Genomic DNA, 16,757 nt, shown 5'->3' with positions numbered 1-16,757 from the left:
CTCCTTGCAGAGTTAACTAGAGTCTCTCCGTTATATCTGGCTAATAGCTGGGCCAGTCTGGAGGCACTAAGACATATTTATTCACATGCATGGTGCCTTGGAAGGGACATCTAGAAAGCTGAGCTCAAAAGAGCCCTTCTCTTTCTCCATTTAGTCTCAAGGTCTGCCCACATGATCTCTCTATCAGGGCAGTAGGGCTTCTTACATGATAGCTTGGGGCTCTAAGGCCCAAGGCAGAAAGTGCCAGCCTTCTTGAAGGTTATTCCTGGAATTGACAGTGTATCATTTGCAATGTATTCCATTGATCAAAGCAGTCACAAGTCAACTCGCATTCAATGGGATGGGAGATAGAGCCTATGTCTCAGTGGAAGGAATGTCAACATTTGTAGCCCCTTGTAATCTATCACATGCAGGCACTCTACTCATTCCCATTTTATAAATGAGTAAACAGCCCAAAATATATCATGTAAGTATACTAAGGACATAATGATAATAAGTGGGAGAGTTGAATGTTGAACACAGGGAGCAGTCTGTTTTATTGGTAATGAAAACCTGTGTCTAGAGGGGAAGTTGTACAATTGTTTAATTGAATGAAAGTATAAGAAGAAAGTTTGTCTGAAGGTGTTGAGTCAGAGACTGTAAAAAGCTTACATCATATTTAATATCTATTCTCCTCTTCTTAATAGAACATAATAGTGTGTTCTGTTTTGTTTGTTTGTTTGAGGGAACCGTGTTCCCGATTGTTCAGTTCATTCCCAGGCTTCTTCTTGGGTTAAAACTGGCCATACAACATTGTCCTGGACAATGAGCTTGAAGCAAAAGTCACTAGGGTTTTCCAAAAGGCCTGACTTAGTAAGTATGCACACTTTTACCCTTCACCCTCCCTACTTTCTTCTGCCTGGAACATAGACCTGATAACTGGAGCTCCTCAACTTATGTTATGAGGAGGAAGACAAAATCTCTAGTCTATGCAGCAGGAAGTGTAAATCTAGAAAAAAAATTCTGGTGATATCTGAAGCCAAGATACTAACCCTAGACTGCTTGACATCAGACTTCTTACTGAGAATAAAATAAAATATTTTTGAGCTAGTTTTTTTTTTTCTCTTTTTTCCCCTGATACATGCAGTCAAATTCAAATAACTAACATTGATAATTTATGATTTCTGTACTCTCTGAGTCAGATGGAGAAAGAGGAAAGAAAATGACACTATTTTAGCCAAACCCAAAAGCTCTGATAGAAGAACAATGATATAAATTACCAAGAACTGATGACTGAGGGCTGGGACAATTTTTTATGGGTCCCTTGCCTTACAGAGAAGTCAGTGGATGAAATCTTTGTTCACATCTGGGTCAGGGAACCAGTTTGATCTCTATTATTCTGGAGGCCACCTTGTTGTGAATTCTGTAGGTTGTGGAGGAGAGACAGGAGATAGCCTGTAGGAGGAGGCTTCCAGGCTGGGGCCATTGCCCTGCTGGTGGATGCTGCACTGTAATTGTGATGTGCCTGTTTTAAAAGCTAAGCAAGCTCAACCTATATTGTGTACAGTTTGTCCTCAATTACTATTTGCTGAATTAAATTTGTGGTATGATCTGAAGCAGTCTACAAAACACACTAATTCTGGGTCACCTCTTGTAATGAAATCTCAGAAATATGCTTCGTCTGTTCATGAAATCCTTGAAGATTCATTTTAAAATATAAATATGCTCTTGGAGAAGAGCATAGTAACTAACCACCAAACATTACTACTTCATTAGGTTGTCAGTCAATTAACATCTCCTTTCATCAGGAAGAGTTTGGTTCTCTGGGATGAGTACTTTGCTGAAGAGGGTTAAGTTCATGAAAAAAAGACCATATTCTGAGGAACAAAACCCCACATATATAGAATAGAATTTATAGGTCTAATCACTGAACATATTTATTGAGTTTCTACATTTCCACACCTGGGCTCATTGTCTGGAATCAAGCTTCACCACTGACTATGGAAACTTGGATAAGGGGCTTTACCTCTCTAAGTCTGAATTCCTTTATTCTGTAGCATAGATCCTATTCTACAAGATTGTTGTGATGTGATCATCACAACAGAGAGGCTCATTTAGCTTGAGGAGCACAAAGCCTAGTACATGCCTGAAGCCCTATGAATGTTGCAGTGTGAGAGAGGAAGGCAATGTCATGACCTGCAGTCTGGGACCGAGTTTACACAGGTTGGGTTCAAATGTCAGCTTTGGGCATATTGTTTAACTTCTTCTTCTTCTTCTTTTTTTTTTTTTTTTTTGTCTCCATTTCCTAACCTTTAAAATGGGAGTAATAGCACAAATGATGTATGATTGAAGTGTCATAGGACACTTAAAATAGCATTTGGTATTAAGTCATCTCTTTTTAAGATTTTATTTATTTATTTGAGAGAGAGAGAAAGACAGAAATAGTGAAAAGATAGCAAAAGAGAGAACATGAGTAGGGAGGAGAGAGAAAAGCAGGCTCTCCACTGAGCAGGGAGTCTGATGCTGGGCTCGATCATAGGACCCTGGGATCATGACCTGAGCCGAAGGCAGATGCTTTACCGACTGAGCCACCTAGGTGCCCCCTAAGTCATCGTCTCATGATGAATATGATACAGGCAGTCCTTGTTTCACACAGTACTGCAGAACAGTAAAAGTGATCACACGCACTGCACCTAGGACAAAGTTTTTAATAATTCATGAGGAAAAATTTGATAGCTCTATGACCTTTATTTTTTTCCATAGTATTAAAAGCTCTCTTAGGGAAATGAAAAAAATAGTAAAACTTATATTTGTTTAGTACACAGTCACCTAAAATATTAGATATATTGAGAATTAGTGTGTTTGTTTGTAAAAGAAATGTAAAAAGAGTAGTTTTTGCAGTGCTTGCCTTCTTCTTGAATGGCAAATAGGGAGGGAATATCCTTTCTATGCCGTGGTGAACTGTCAGACCCCTATATTTGGATTAGCTTTTAGCATTTTATCCTTTGTGCTTTCAATGTCATGAACGGTCTTGGAGAGTTCCTTTAATGTGAAGATTTCTGCCGGTACCGCTTCCCCTGGGACATTGTCATTCTTTTTGTCACAAACCCACTTCTTCATTTGTATTGATTTATATCACCTTCACTAATTTCCTATGGGTGCAGATCTAGAGTCTGTTGAACAGTGCGTGTCAGCATTTTCATGGTCAGCTATTTCTTTGTATAAATCCCTTTATATTTGAATTTAACTTTCGGTGTAATTTTTTTTTTTTCTTTGCTGTACATTCATCTTTATTGACCAATTCCCCTTTTTGGTTATCTATTTTTAGAAAATGTCACCTGGACTTATCATTGAGAGGTGAAGAAGTGACACAACTCTGTGCTTTGCTGTCTGTGTGGGAAATGAATAACAGATGGCCCAGTGACCGATCACATGTAGACTTCGAAAGATATGATGTGATTGGTCACTAATTATGCTAAGCATCTGTAATTTACATACTTGTTTGTTGACTGAAGAGCTAGCAGGAGAATTTGTACTTTTTGTAATTATTCCCAGTTAGTCCACTATGGTCACTGAAAGTTGAACTATGTCGTTTGGGGACTGGTGTTATTTACCTTGTGATAATTGAAATGTGTGCATATTGGAGCCATACCAAAGTGGAGACTTTGTAATCACCAACTTTATTGAATAGAAATATTTAAATGAGAAAATTACCATTGTTATAGAGCCACTAAAATACTAGTATCTAAGTATGTTTTAAAAACAGAAACAGAACCACTTTAACAGTCACAAAGAATGTCCCTATGTGCATTATTTCCTCTTGCTGCTGTAACAAATTACCACGAACCTGGTGGCTTACAACAACATAAATTTGTCATATATTTCTGGAGGTGTGAAGTGTTAAATAAGCCTTATAAGGGTAAAATTAAACAGGGCTGTGTTCCTTTTGGGGGCTTCAGGAGTGAATCTCTTTCCTTTGCCTTTTCCTTATAGCGTCACTTGCATTCTTTGGCTTATAGAACTTACCTCAAATTGTTTAAACTTCTTGCTTCTCTTATCACATCTCTTGCTACTGCCTTTGACCTTCTTACCTCACTCTTATATGGACCTTTGTGATTACACTAGGTTTACCTGGATAATCTAGAACAATCTTTGCATCTCAAGACCCTTAACTTAATGATACCAGCAAAGTCCCTCTTCCCACATAAACTGACATATTCAAGGTTCTGAGGATTAGGATGTGGACTTCTTCAGGGGACTATTATTCTCTACCACACCATAGGTCTTGAAAACCAAAACATCAAAATATATAACATGATAAGCTCAATTTCACCTATCAGGAAACTGAGGCCTAGAGAAATAAAATGCGTTCTTCATGGTTATTATGTCACAAATGTTATTTTAATGCATGTGACTTATTTAATATAAAAAGTCATCAACTGCATATTGGGTGATATTCTAGAGATACAAAGGCAAATACTTCCTCCCTCCCCCACAAGATCCTAAGAAAGCATAGATGGTGTTGGTTTCCCGTAAAGTTCAGGTGCCAGGCCCTTGTACCATGCCAATCCAGTCACTCCTATGGACACACAGCCACAGGACACAGAGTTCAGGCCTGCAGTGGCCTCTGTCCCTAAGGTACTGCTCTCCTCAGCCCCAAGCCCAGCCCTTGGCCCAGTAGCCCTGAAAATGGCTCCTCCTTATAGAGGTTTTCTGTAGCCTCACCGTACCACAATATATCTATAGTACACTAATTCATTGTCTAAAATTACAAGATAAACCATTTTGTAAACTAAGCAAACTATGCTGGGGGCTTAGTTATTAAGCTCTGGTGTGTGGGTTCAAAGGGATAATATAACACACAAGAGGAAAAATGTAATGGAAGAGTCAGGAATTCCAGCTAGAGTGACTTTGAATCCCTATGAATTTATTTTCCTCATTACAGAGAAGGTATAATTCTGCACTACTCTGTTTCTTCCAACTTTTAAAGCTAATGTGCGCCATTTGTCTGTATGATGCTTTACCATTTAATCTGATAGATGCTCAATAATTAATACCCCCAGTATTATTATGGAGCAGTATTTCAAAGGTTGTCCTGAATGACATAGGCATATAATAGTGTCTAGTGTGATGAGGTATGTGATACAGGTTCACACCAGAATAGAAGATAATTGGCACAAAAAAAAAAAAAAAAGACAACATCAAATATAATCATCACCAATGGGGCAACTTTGCTTATGGCTGATCGCCATTCAGTCCCTAAAGAATAGCTCTGTTTTTCCTTATTTAGAGCAGCCAAATTTAGGTCATTCAACCTAGACATCAAGATCTTTATAAAAGGTCAATAAATAGCTTATCAAAAATAACTGCCTTTTAAACTGAATGTGCGGGGGGAGGTAGGATTTTTAAAAGGTAGAACTTTTGTTTGCTGTAATGAGTTATTTATTTAATGTTATTTAGATGGGTTCTTATGTATATATGTATATGTGTGTGTGTGTGTGTGTGTATGTATGTCTCTTGCTTGATTTCCAGAGATTGGTTTGTGTGTATGCAACTCACAGTATTGGTTGCCTACTCACCATCCATTTTGACTTCATTCTCCCTTCCCAACAAAATTCCAATTTTATTCAAGCATTCATGCTCTTCCATGAAGTCATGTGCTCCTAGAAAGTTTTCCTCCATCTACAATCCTGGAGGATGCCTCCTAATTGGTCTGAAGCAGTGGTTTTCAAAGTTTGGTCCAGGGATCTTTGGGGGTGGGGCTTGGGGGGATCCTGGGACCCTTTCAAGAATTCACAATATTAAAATTATCTTCATTTTCATATTAGACATTGTATGTCTTTGTTATGTTCTCTCACACATGTAGAATCGTGTTTTTCAGGGGCTACAAGCTGTGTGATGATTATCTCTACTCAGACAGCTAATAGAATGTGTGCTGTGGGTTCTTGTTTTCAAATTTCCTCAGTTTTCATTTCTAATACAGGGGTTATTGATAGATACAAAAAGGATATAGATATCCAAAAATCTCTTCTGAATTTTTATGAGTAGAAATGGTTCTTGAGACCAAAAACAGGTCTTAAGAACTTCTGGTCCAAACAAATGACTGTGGTCCATTTTCACTGCCAGAGATTGGAGTAGGCATGAGCACGTGACACAATCTGGCCAATTAGAGGAAGTCTGCAGGGTAGTGGAGTACATGTGTTTCTGAGAAAGTCGTCTTCATTTTTTTTTTAAAGATGTGTTTATTTATTTTAGAGAGAGAAAGAGAGAGAGCATGTGCATGGGAGCGAGGGGCAGAGAGAGAGGAAGGGAGAAACTTAAGTGGACTCTGCACTGAGCATGGAGCCCCATACAGGGCTTGACGTCACGACCCTGAGATAATGACCTGAGCCTCCACCAAGTGTCTAAACCAAGAGTCCAGTGCGTAACCAACTTCGCCACCCAGATGCCCCAGGATTCTCCATTCTTAAAAAGAAACACAGGATGAGGGATGAGGCAGCCTTTATTTCCCCCACTTAGACTTTGCTGGATCTGGATGTGGGTGATGGTTGATGCCTGAAACTGCAGAGCCACCTTGCTCCAGCCTGAAGCTGAGACAGCCACAGAGGAGGAGCACTCACCTTCCATGCCCAGAACTCTCTTTGCCTCATTTAAATCTGTAAACAAAAAAAAAAAAAAAAAAAGAAAGAAAGAAAGAAAGAAAGAAAGAAAGAAAGAAAGAAAGAAAGAAAAAAAAAAAACATCAAAGCACTAAAGATGCTCACAATGGCTTTTACTCTTCTTGGTGCTTTTAACTCCACAACTAGCAATTCCATCATATCAGAGTAGAATATATTTCTATAGATTATTTTTGAGACTCTGTTAAAAGATTTTCTGTTAGAACATGCAGGACCCCAGTTTTGCTCATTTCCTTTAACAGAATAAATGACCTAGGTATAATTTAATACATGTGAGTTTGGTTCTGACCCCACATCAAATAATTAGTACCCTAGGAGGAATTATTTCTGTTTCTTTGAATCCCAAAGAATGGATTTATACATCAGCTTGAAAATCCCAGTCTTAAAGTCAGAAAATTGATTTTTATTTGGAAAACAAGCAGAATTGGCATTAGGGGTATGAGATCTAGAATTTTTAAATTTGGATATTGTTACTAAGGTTTTACTGATTCAGTAGTCACTATCCTCATCCATAGAGGTGCATTTGCATTAGGCACATAACTAAGCGACCCAATTTAAAAATGAAAAATATAGTTCAGCTACTGAGTTGTTCAGTTCAAATAATGAATTTTTAAGTGGTAGAACTTTTGTTTACTGAACTGGCCTGGTTAATTTTAGTCTTCTTGTATCATTAGCATATGTATGTATGTATGTATTTATGTATGTATGTATTTTTACTCAGTGTGGTGCATAAAAGCTAAACCAATAAACACACACAGAATTACAAAGTTTGAGGAAATAAATTAATAAGGAAATCATCTGGTTTCAGTGCTAGAGACTAAGAGGAAGAGAAGGGGACATGTGCTTCTTGGCAAGGTGTCTAAAGAAGTGCTCACTGACAAAGGGACTTTCAGGCTGAGAGTGAAGACAAGGAGGCTGTCATGCAGTGTTTGGGAGATGCTTCCTCAGTCATGTGAAGAACAAATGCACACGACCTGACTCTTAAAGTCTAAGGGGTCATTATGAAGAGGACAGACATGATGACATATAGCAACCAAATGTACATGGCCACTCAGACTCCATAAGAACAGTACATTTATCTCTAGGTAACAAGGTGTTGAAATAATAAGGAGGATATTCCATGTGCACTCTTGGCAGAGCTGTACAAAATATTAATGAACTTGGTCAGCCTAATCAAAGAGAGTTCCACATAACATGCCCTGAGTGTGAATGTGAAAGTAAAGAAGCTATATGCTGATCAATGGCCAGAATGAAGAAGTTTGAAATGTATGTAAATATATCTGATTAGGCTGTGTTACTGCTCATATTAGAAAACATTTATTTTTTTCATTCGTTAATTCCTTTTAGTGTTTTCTAAATACACAGTCTGTGTGTTGGACACTGTGTCCTAGTTAATGAGGATGGAAATCTGAAAAGGACAGCGCTCCTGAAAGCAGGAAGCTTCCAATCTTGTCAGGGGACAGTCTTGTAAACAATATCGTGAAATAAATAAGGTCATAGAAGTAAGCAAAATGCCTCTTTCTGGCTCCGGCCTATCTTTCTAACATCATCTTGTGCTTTAATTTAAGGCAGAGTTAACTTGATTTTTCAGTGTTTTAAATGTGCCAGACTTTCTCATCATAGGCCGTATACAGGCTTTACTGGAACACTCTGCCCACCCATTCATTCATGATTACTGTGTATTCATCACTAAGCATTTATTTAAATACATTTATTCCAAGCCATCTTTCCTAAATCAGTGTTTCTCAGTGTTGTCCATGAAACATCCATATCATATGTGTCTAAGAATGTGCTTTAAACATGCAAATTCTTGGGTACCTCCACACCAGACCAAGCTACTGATTGATTAGAGATCCAGAAAAAAAGGCATTTTCATACATTTTGCTGGAAATTCTTTTGCAAACTCAGTTTGATCTCCACTGTCCTAGCTAGACGGTGTTCAGGGTCTTTTCTGTGCTCCCATAGCCACAGTAAATCTGCCCCTACTGTAAGACTTACTGCCTGAAACCTTTGGGGGTCTGTTAAATTAATCCTTCAAAGTAACTGAAAACTCACAGAGATAGGGAAATGTCTGCATGCTAACAATTGTTAAGTCCACTGTCTCAGACAGAACATGGCTGCCATAGGTGGCCAATAAATAGATGTAAGTTTTACAGCAAAGGAGCAGATGTTATCCAGGTAGTTAGGGGACAGAGAGGCCTTCTAGGCAGTGAATGGCTGTAAGTGAGCTATAGAGGTGAGGTTTCTTTTCATGTTAACAACCAATACCTACAGAAAGGTGTTAAATCTGATGTAATAGGGGAAAAAATGGACAATAAGGTCCAAGAGACCTAGGTCTCAGGCCTGGGTTGGCCATGGACTGATTAAATTTGCTGTAAACAATTTATTGATCTTATGTCTTAGTTTTAATAACTGGTAATTGGATATAACTAACTCACCCTTTGTCAGTTCGCAAGGATGAATATTTACATAAGATATACAAAATGAACATACCATGAAAATTATAAAGCATTAAGTAAATGCCAAGTATTTTTTTTTTTTTTACTACTGTTTAACAGTCCCCTTTAAGGATTAAAAGCTTTATCTGTGGACTACAGTTCTTAGCCTTTCAACACTCCTGGTAGTTACATTTTCAGACTACTCTTCTCTTACGTGAAAGCCACAATGAACTCTTGAGGGAAAAACTCTTTACTTGTATATACTCTTTATACATTCCATTAATATCAGCTTCCTTTATTTATATTTTATGTTGGTACAACACTTTACTCTTATAAGCTCAGGTTGTATGGGGCTACATGGCTTGTATTTTGACACTTTAGGATTCAAAATTCATAATTGGCTTTTGCCATAGAGCAAACATCATGTTACATCCTAGAGCCATGTCTATTTTGGAAAATTGCTGATCTTTTCTTCCACAGAATAAACTTCCTGCCTAAAATTAGCCTGGATTGGCTCGACTACACTCTTAGAGTCAAATAGTTAAGATCATGTGAGGTGTTGTACATTCTGTGGCTAAAAGAATCCACTTCCTTTAATACAGGGTTGTAACTTCGCTTTGAAGAGATGAGTGTTTCCAAATTAATATAGCAAGTCAAGTTTTGTTTGTTTGTTTGTTTTTGTTTTCTTTTTACAGCAGCATTTATCATAGCCAAGATATGGAAGCAACCCAAATATCCATGGACAGATGAATGGATAAAAAAGATGTGGTATACATATATATATAAAATAGAATAATACTCAGCCATAAAAAGAATGAGACCTTGCCATGTATAGCAAGATGGATGGATCTAAATAGTCATATGCTAAGTGAAATAAGTCAGACAGAGAAAGACAAATAACATATGACTTTATTTACATGTGGAATCTAAAAAACAAAACAAATGAACAGACAAAGAAATAAAACTAAATCAGACCCATAGATACAGAAAACAAATTGGTGGCTGCCAGAGGAAAAGGAAGTGGGGAGATGGGTAAAATAGGTGAAGGGGGTTAAGCGGCACAAAATTCCAATTATAAAATAAAGAAGTCATAGGGCTGAAAAGTGCAGCATAGAGAATGTAGTCAATAATATTGTACTAACATGTGACATATGATAACTACACTTATGGTGAGTATTCTGTAATATACATATATAATTGTCAATTCACTATGTTATATACCTGAAACTACTATACTAGTGTATGTCAACTCAGTTTCAGTTAAAAATAAAAGGAATTAGGGGTGTCTGGGTGGCTCAGTCAGTTAAGCATCTGAATCTTGGTTTCAGCTCAGGTCATGATCTCAGGGTCATGAAATCAAGCCCAGCACAAGGCTGTGCACTCAGAGGGGAGTCAGCTTCTCTCTCTCTTCCTCTCGTTCTGCCTCTCCACCCACTTGAGCTCTCTCTCTCTAATATAAATAAATAAATCTTAAAGAAAAAAAATGAATTGACAACAACCACAAGTTAGCATTGCTATCTCCATTTTCTGGTTTTAGAAACTAAATCCCAGAAAGTTTAATTTACTTAATAATCCACAGAAAGTGGTGGAGCTGGAATTCAAACAAGCTGTATCTAGCAGAGGGAGGTTAATTGAACAGACAGAGTTAAACAAACAAACAAACAAACCAATAAGTTTGGCATTTCAAGTTATAACTTCAACTTTAGTTGAGCCTCAACTTTACTATACCTTTTTTCAATCTTTTAACTTTTCTGAGTGTCAGTGTCTTCCTCTGTAAATTTTGGATGATATTAACAAATATCTGAAAGAGCATTTGAGGGAAAAAGAAATAATACTTTAAAAACAATTATTGCATAGTTATATAATAGGTACTTAATAGATGGGGACTATTAAGTATTTGCAGCTTTTAAATTTCTTTTAGCAGATGATTACTCCCTACCACATATTAGTTAACAAGGTTATAAGAAAGAAAAATAATTTGGAGTCATCCTAATATTTTATTTATTTATTTATTTATCTATTTATTTATTTATCTATTTATTTATTTATTTATTGCCTCTCCATAGATGTAAAGATCTGAGAAATCACTATATCAGGCCTCATACTGCGAGTACTTTCTCCTAACAGGGATTCTTGTCTCTTCATTTCTTCTCAGAAACATCCCCAGGTTTCCATCTTTATTATACATCTAGAATAAATTCACTTTCCTAGACATAAGACTTTATTCAAAATATCTCTTCAAGGAGAGAATGTCATTTTCTGTGTTTTCCCTAATTTATCCATGTGCTTTTTCTTGCTCCTAGAGCTTGTATTCCTAATAGTCACTATAGTGATGTCCTCCAAGGACCTTGGCCCTGATATAGGCTTCTTTCTAACTGCGTTTTGGGAATGAGATCTGGCACTTTTGACTTAGACCCTTAAGGAATAGTGACAGTGACATGTCACTTTCCACTGCTTTGAAATCCTACAATGCGAAAACTTCATGCCAGTTTCTGCTTTTCTTCTCCTGTCTTCTGCCTCTTCTTCTAAATGCTTTGATCTCCAACTTTACCCCTTGAGAATTACCAATCAGTAGTGAATGTGCATTTGGAATTATAGCTGGGTACAGTGAGGTCTAGTGCCATTTGGCAAGAGTACCCAGTCTTCATTAAAGAAAGCTTTTTGGCCTGGGAGACTGTTGCATAACAATGCTCAAAAAGTCTCTTATGAGACAGTCTTTTGAAGGCCGTATTAAGAAATAAACATACGTGTGATCCTTTAATGAGTAACAAATATGTACCACTACTGTAGGGTATTTATTGGAATATCTGGAAATAAGCAGTTTCCTCCCCCCACCCCAATGTTCTTTTACCTTTGAAGAAGTGTCACTTTACATCTCTGTTGAATTTTCATCATTACCTGGAAAATTCTCATGGAATTTCAGACATGCAGTGGTAGGAAGAATAATGATCCACAGAGATACCCAAGTCCTAATCCTCAGAACCTGTGAATATGTTAGGTTAAGTGGCACAGAGGAGTAAGGTTGCAGATGAAATTAATGTTGCTAATCAGCTAGCTTTAAAATAGGGAGATTATCCTGGAACCTTTGATTGAGCCCACTGTATTCACAAGAGTCTTTAAAGTGAAAAAGGGAGGCAACAGAAGAGAATTAGAAGCAGTACTGTACTGTGGAGGAATGACACAAAGACATGTAACAGAACTGGCTTTGAAGATGGGGGAGGGGGCAACAAGCCAAGGAATGTGGGTGGCTCACGGGAGCTAGAAAAGGCAAGGAAACGGATTATCCCCTAGAACCTCTAGAAGAAATGCAGCCTTGCCAGCAGCTTGATTTTAGCCCAGTAAAACCCATGTCAGGCTTCTACAGAATTATAAGACAATCAATTTGTGTTGTGTTACATTGTTTAATTTAAATTGTTTACATTTGTGGTAATTTGTTATATTGCCTGCATAAAATTAATACACATGGTTTCTTTCCTTTTCCAGTAAGAAGAGAGGGATGATAAACTAGTGAGGTTTACATGGGTGTTGAAGGCAGAGAATGTAAGGGCAAAACTAGAGAAGGCATTACCAGGGGATGTTAATTTCTCTTTTTCTTCCATATTCTCATCACATCTCTTTCTACATTCCTGCCAAAATAATTCTCGCTTAGAGATACATGGAGGCACTTTGACCATTTATGGATTTGAAACAAATTATAATCTCTGCTGGGTGGAGAGGAAAGTCCTTGCCCTTTTCCAGAAAATAAACAGATTATCATAATAAAATAACTATTTGAACCATCTACGTAGGTTGAAACTCTTACACCTTATAAGAAAAAAAAAGAAGCTATTCATGTGTATTGCAGTTTTATGTAATTGTGTCTTAGCAATTTGTTCAAATGATCTTTGCTAAAAGAGAGAAAAGGGCTACTGAATAATCTTAATTCAAATCTCAAAGAAAATAAGACATTAGATCTTGCTGAGAATCAGAAATGATTGCCTCTTCACCTTTTACAAAGACTCAAAGATACTCTGGAAGATTGCTATCAGAAAATCAGTGCTCCACAATCAATACCATGAACAGAACTAAGCAGGTAAAAATCTTGAATAGATGGTCAGTTTATACAGGCAACTTAAAACACTAAATGTGAGAAACTTCTGGAAGGGCCACTTTGACTTCTGTTTTCTTTGCCTCTTTTCATTTTTCCCCCCCTTGTGACATTTTTGAGTGCAATATTGTAATGAGCACTGTAGTGTGCTTGAACTAATCCTCAGCATCCACAGATAAATAGTGATGGGGATACTGAAATAAATTTTATAAAACATCTATAGTGTAGAACAGATTTATTAAGTCTTTGTTACAGTTCATAAAATGCATGAATGAGAATTTAGAAATTTGAAATGTTATCTCAAAGCAGAGATGGCCCTAAGAGTTCTCTATAATATGTGGTTGATAAATTGATGCTTATAGTGTGAGGTTAAGATTTGGGAAGAGAAAACAAAGAGAGACAGGGGATGGATTCCCTTACTCAAAGAATTATAAGGTAAGTTCTTTAATTTTAGACATTATTTAAAGAGGATATAGACCATAGTTTGAAAAACAAACAAACAAAAAACGCAGGAGTGTCTTTCATGTTGCAGAGCATCTTGGATTGGATTCTGAAGTTGCCAAAGCCAACACCCTGGGTTTTGTTGGATGCTTGTCTTCAGTCCAGTATAACCAGGTTGCACCCCTGAAGGCAGCCCTACGTCATGCCACCATTGCACCTGTGACTGTCCATGGGACCCTGACAGAATCAAGCTGTGGCTCCATAATGGATGTGGATGTGAATGCAGTGACCACAGTGCACTCTTCACCAGGTACACAGGAGAATACCCAGGGAAATTGCCTTCTTTTGATAGCACTACTTCTGATATTTCAAGAAGTTTCTAGGTTAAAGGCCAGTATTAAGTCCTTACTTTATATGATTACAGGTAGTTAAGAATTATGACTGGTTCCTCATGGTTGAATTTTATATGTATTGAATATAACCCTACTTTTAATATGGTGAGTAGTTAGAACTCAATGCATATTTTATATATATATATATATATATATATATATATATATATATATATATAGTGGTAATTTGTTATATTGCCTACATAAAATTAATACACATGGTTTCTTTCCTTTTCCAGTAAGAAGAGAGGGATGATAAACTAGTGAGGTTTACATGGGTGTTGAAGGCGGAGAATGTAAGGGCAAAACTAGAGAAGGCATTACCAGGGGATGTTAATATACATATAATGACTACCGCTCTGAGGATCGAAGAGTTTAGGGTCAGAGAGAGGCAGGCTGGTTGTTGAACTAATATAATTCATGTGATTAAAATCAGCCTTCCATAATAATAGGAAAGCCCACAGCATTATCACCCATACATCTTCTCTTATTTTATTACTCCCTAAAATACCTTTTCTGTCTTTCCTTAATCACCATCACCATGAGTATCTTGAAATGTCCCTGGGATTTGTCTTAATCAAGTGTGGTAATCAACTGTCACGTAAGTTATTAATCATGAAGAAAGAAGGGGGACTGAGTTTTGCTGCTGCCTACTCATCGCCACGCTTGGTGTTTTCCTGGCAGCAGTGAGGTGTAATAGAAGGAAACAAAATGTGGCAGTTGACTAGCCTTGATTTGAATTCTGATTCTGCCATGGATGAATTGTAGAACTCCAGACAAGTTACTAAATAACTTCGATCTAATTTCCTTATCTGTGAAGTGGGAAAAATAATACTTATGTTGTAGGTATTTCCTGAGGATACAGGGATACTGATGCCAGTTGCCATAGGTCCTAAAAATTCCATGTGTACTATTACCCCCTTTTAATACATTTGCAGATTTGCTATTTAAAAATATATCTAGCTCAATGTCACCAGGCCAACATGTGGCAGAGCAAGATTCAAATCCAGGTCTATGAGCCTTCAAACTTGATGTTCTTTTATCTTCTACCATATATGTTAATGTATGTGTAGTGAAATCCCTCTCTCTGTCAGTGAGGGTTTCTTGGGGGTATTAATCCTCCAGCACTTTTGCCTTTCCCTGTCAATGGACTCCAAATCCTTGTGCAGCTAAAGAAACCTCTGAAGCAGAGAGCATATGCATGCTTGAGGTAAGAGACCATCGTCATGAAGAGGGAGGGTCCAACAAAGCACAGAGGGACCTCTAGGTTAGGCTAAGAGGTAACTGTAGGTGGAAGCAGATATGGGTGGGTTCTACCATCTTCTGTTTCAGCCCATTACCTTACAGCTGACATAGAAGCTAATAGTCACAGAATTATGAGGTGGAAGTTGTGTACTTTTTGTGTGTATGTTTGTTCGGGTTCCTAAAAAAATGCAAACTCAACTGTTTGAGAGTACTTGGCCTAACCCACAGATGTGTCATCCCAAGTCCATATTGTACACCTCCTTCCTGTATAAAGAGTGAGTAGTGAAGTGCCATGTCTTTTTACTCCTTGCAGATCCCTTTGGGAAGACGGATGAGCGAGAACCACTCACTAATGCCGTTCGAAGTGACTCGGCCGTCATTGGAGGTAAATCATTCCTTGTTGCTGAAAGCAGAGGGGACAAATGATTCTGTTCTTGGGAGAAATTTATTTGATTCCTTCCTTAATTATAGCCGTCTAGTATCCAGAACCTCGCAATGATCTGCAAGACTGTGAGCCTTTTCATGAATAATCATGGGTGCTGTATGATCAAAGGTGCCCTCTCCCCCAGCATCCACAGCTCCATGGATGCACTCTGCCCCGATCCATCAGACAGCTGACTACTGAGTCAACAGCTGGAACACTTACTTAGCGACAGGCAGTGTGCACCCTGTTCAGCTCATCCAGTTGTCAGTTTTCCTAAAGTACAAACAAAGCACACCAATAAAACATATGGGAAGAAGCCATGTTGGGGCAGACAGATGGGTGAAGCCCCAGTCCTGTCAGTTTTCTCCACCAAGTGATTTGGGTTGGATCTAATGAGCAGAGTGAAGCCCACAGGAATGGAGTTTTGAATCCAGCAGCACATATGGTTACAGATACAGATCTTGTCTGCTCTGCTGTGAGCTCAGCTCTCCCTCTTACCTCCCCTGTCTTTCCATTTTCTCACTGCCTGTTGCACTCACCCCTTTTGGTCCTCCTTCAGCCTGGCTTCTGCCTCCAGTAGCTTGTTTTTTCCCTTCTGGGCCTTGCAACACAGAATGATTCCCAAACCTTGTTTAATGTAAGATGCCCATGAGAGACTGAATTCATTGCCATCCAAGAACCATAGCCCTAGCAGGTGCCCCCCATCGCTGCCTCTGGCAGGCTAGATTAACTGATCCACACCAGATGGAGTTCTTTTAAAAGTCAGCAGTATCCATTAATTTAACTTCTATTTAATGAGTCTCAGCTATAGGTCAGGCCTTGTGCTAAGTATAGGGATACATGGGTGAAAGCCATGGAGGCTGTCCACAATGAACCTGCAGCGACAACAGAACTAGTGAATGGTGTTTTGAGGGAGGAAGTGCAAATGGTTGTGGGAGCACAGAAGTGCACCATTACAATGCAGTTGTGAGGAACAAAAACCATGAACTTTCCTTAAGGAAGCTCTTAAAACGTCTGACCTGAATTTCTGCTTCAGGGGAAAGAGTCCAACTTGATTTTTGTTTGGCACCAAAA

General features: G+C 38.1%; 1 protein-coding gene across 1 annotated transcript in view; it reads left to right on the top strand.

Annotated features, from left to right (window-relative positions):
* The window catches only part of CNTNAP5 (contactin associated protein family member 5), an 819,371-nt gene that overhangs the window by 793,866 nt on the left and 8,748 nt on the right, over positions 1-16,757 (top strand). Inside the window, exons 22-23 of the mRNA XM_064586403.1 lie at positions 13,714-13,932; positions 15,573-15,644. Coding sequence (XP_064442473.1) covers positions 13,714-13,932; positions 15,573-15,644 — 291 coding nt within the window. The remainder of the gene's footprint in view (positions 1-13,713; positions 13,933-15,572; positions 15,645-16,757) is intronic.

The sequence above is a fragment of the Mirounga angustirostris genome, unplaced genomic scaffold (genome assembly GCF_029215605.1).
Source record: "Mirounga angustirostris isolate CCGP_5_RB_7025 unplaced genomic scaffold, mMirAng1.0.hap1 SCAF_3, whole genome shotgun sequence".
Classification (NCBI taxonomy): Eukaryota; Metazoa; Chordata; class Mammalia; order Carnivora; family Phocidae; genus Mirounga; species Mirounga angustirostris.
The sequence above is the reverse complement of the archived record's forward strand: the minus strand, read 5'-3'. Positions and strand labels throughout refer to the sequence as shown.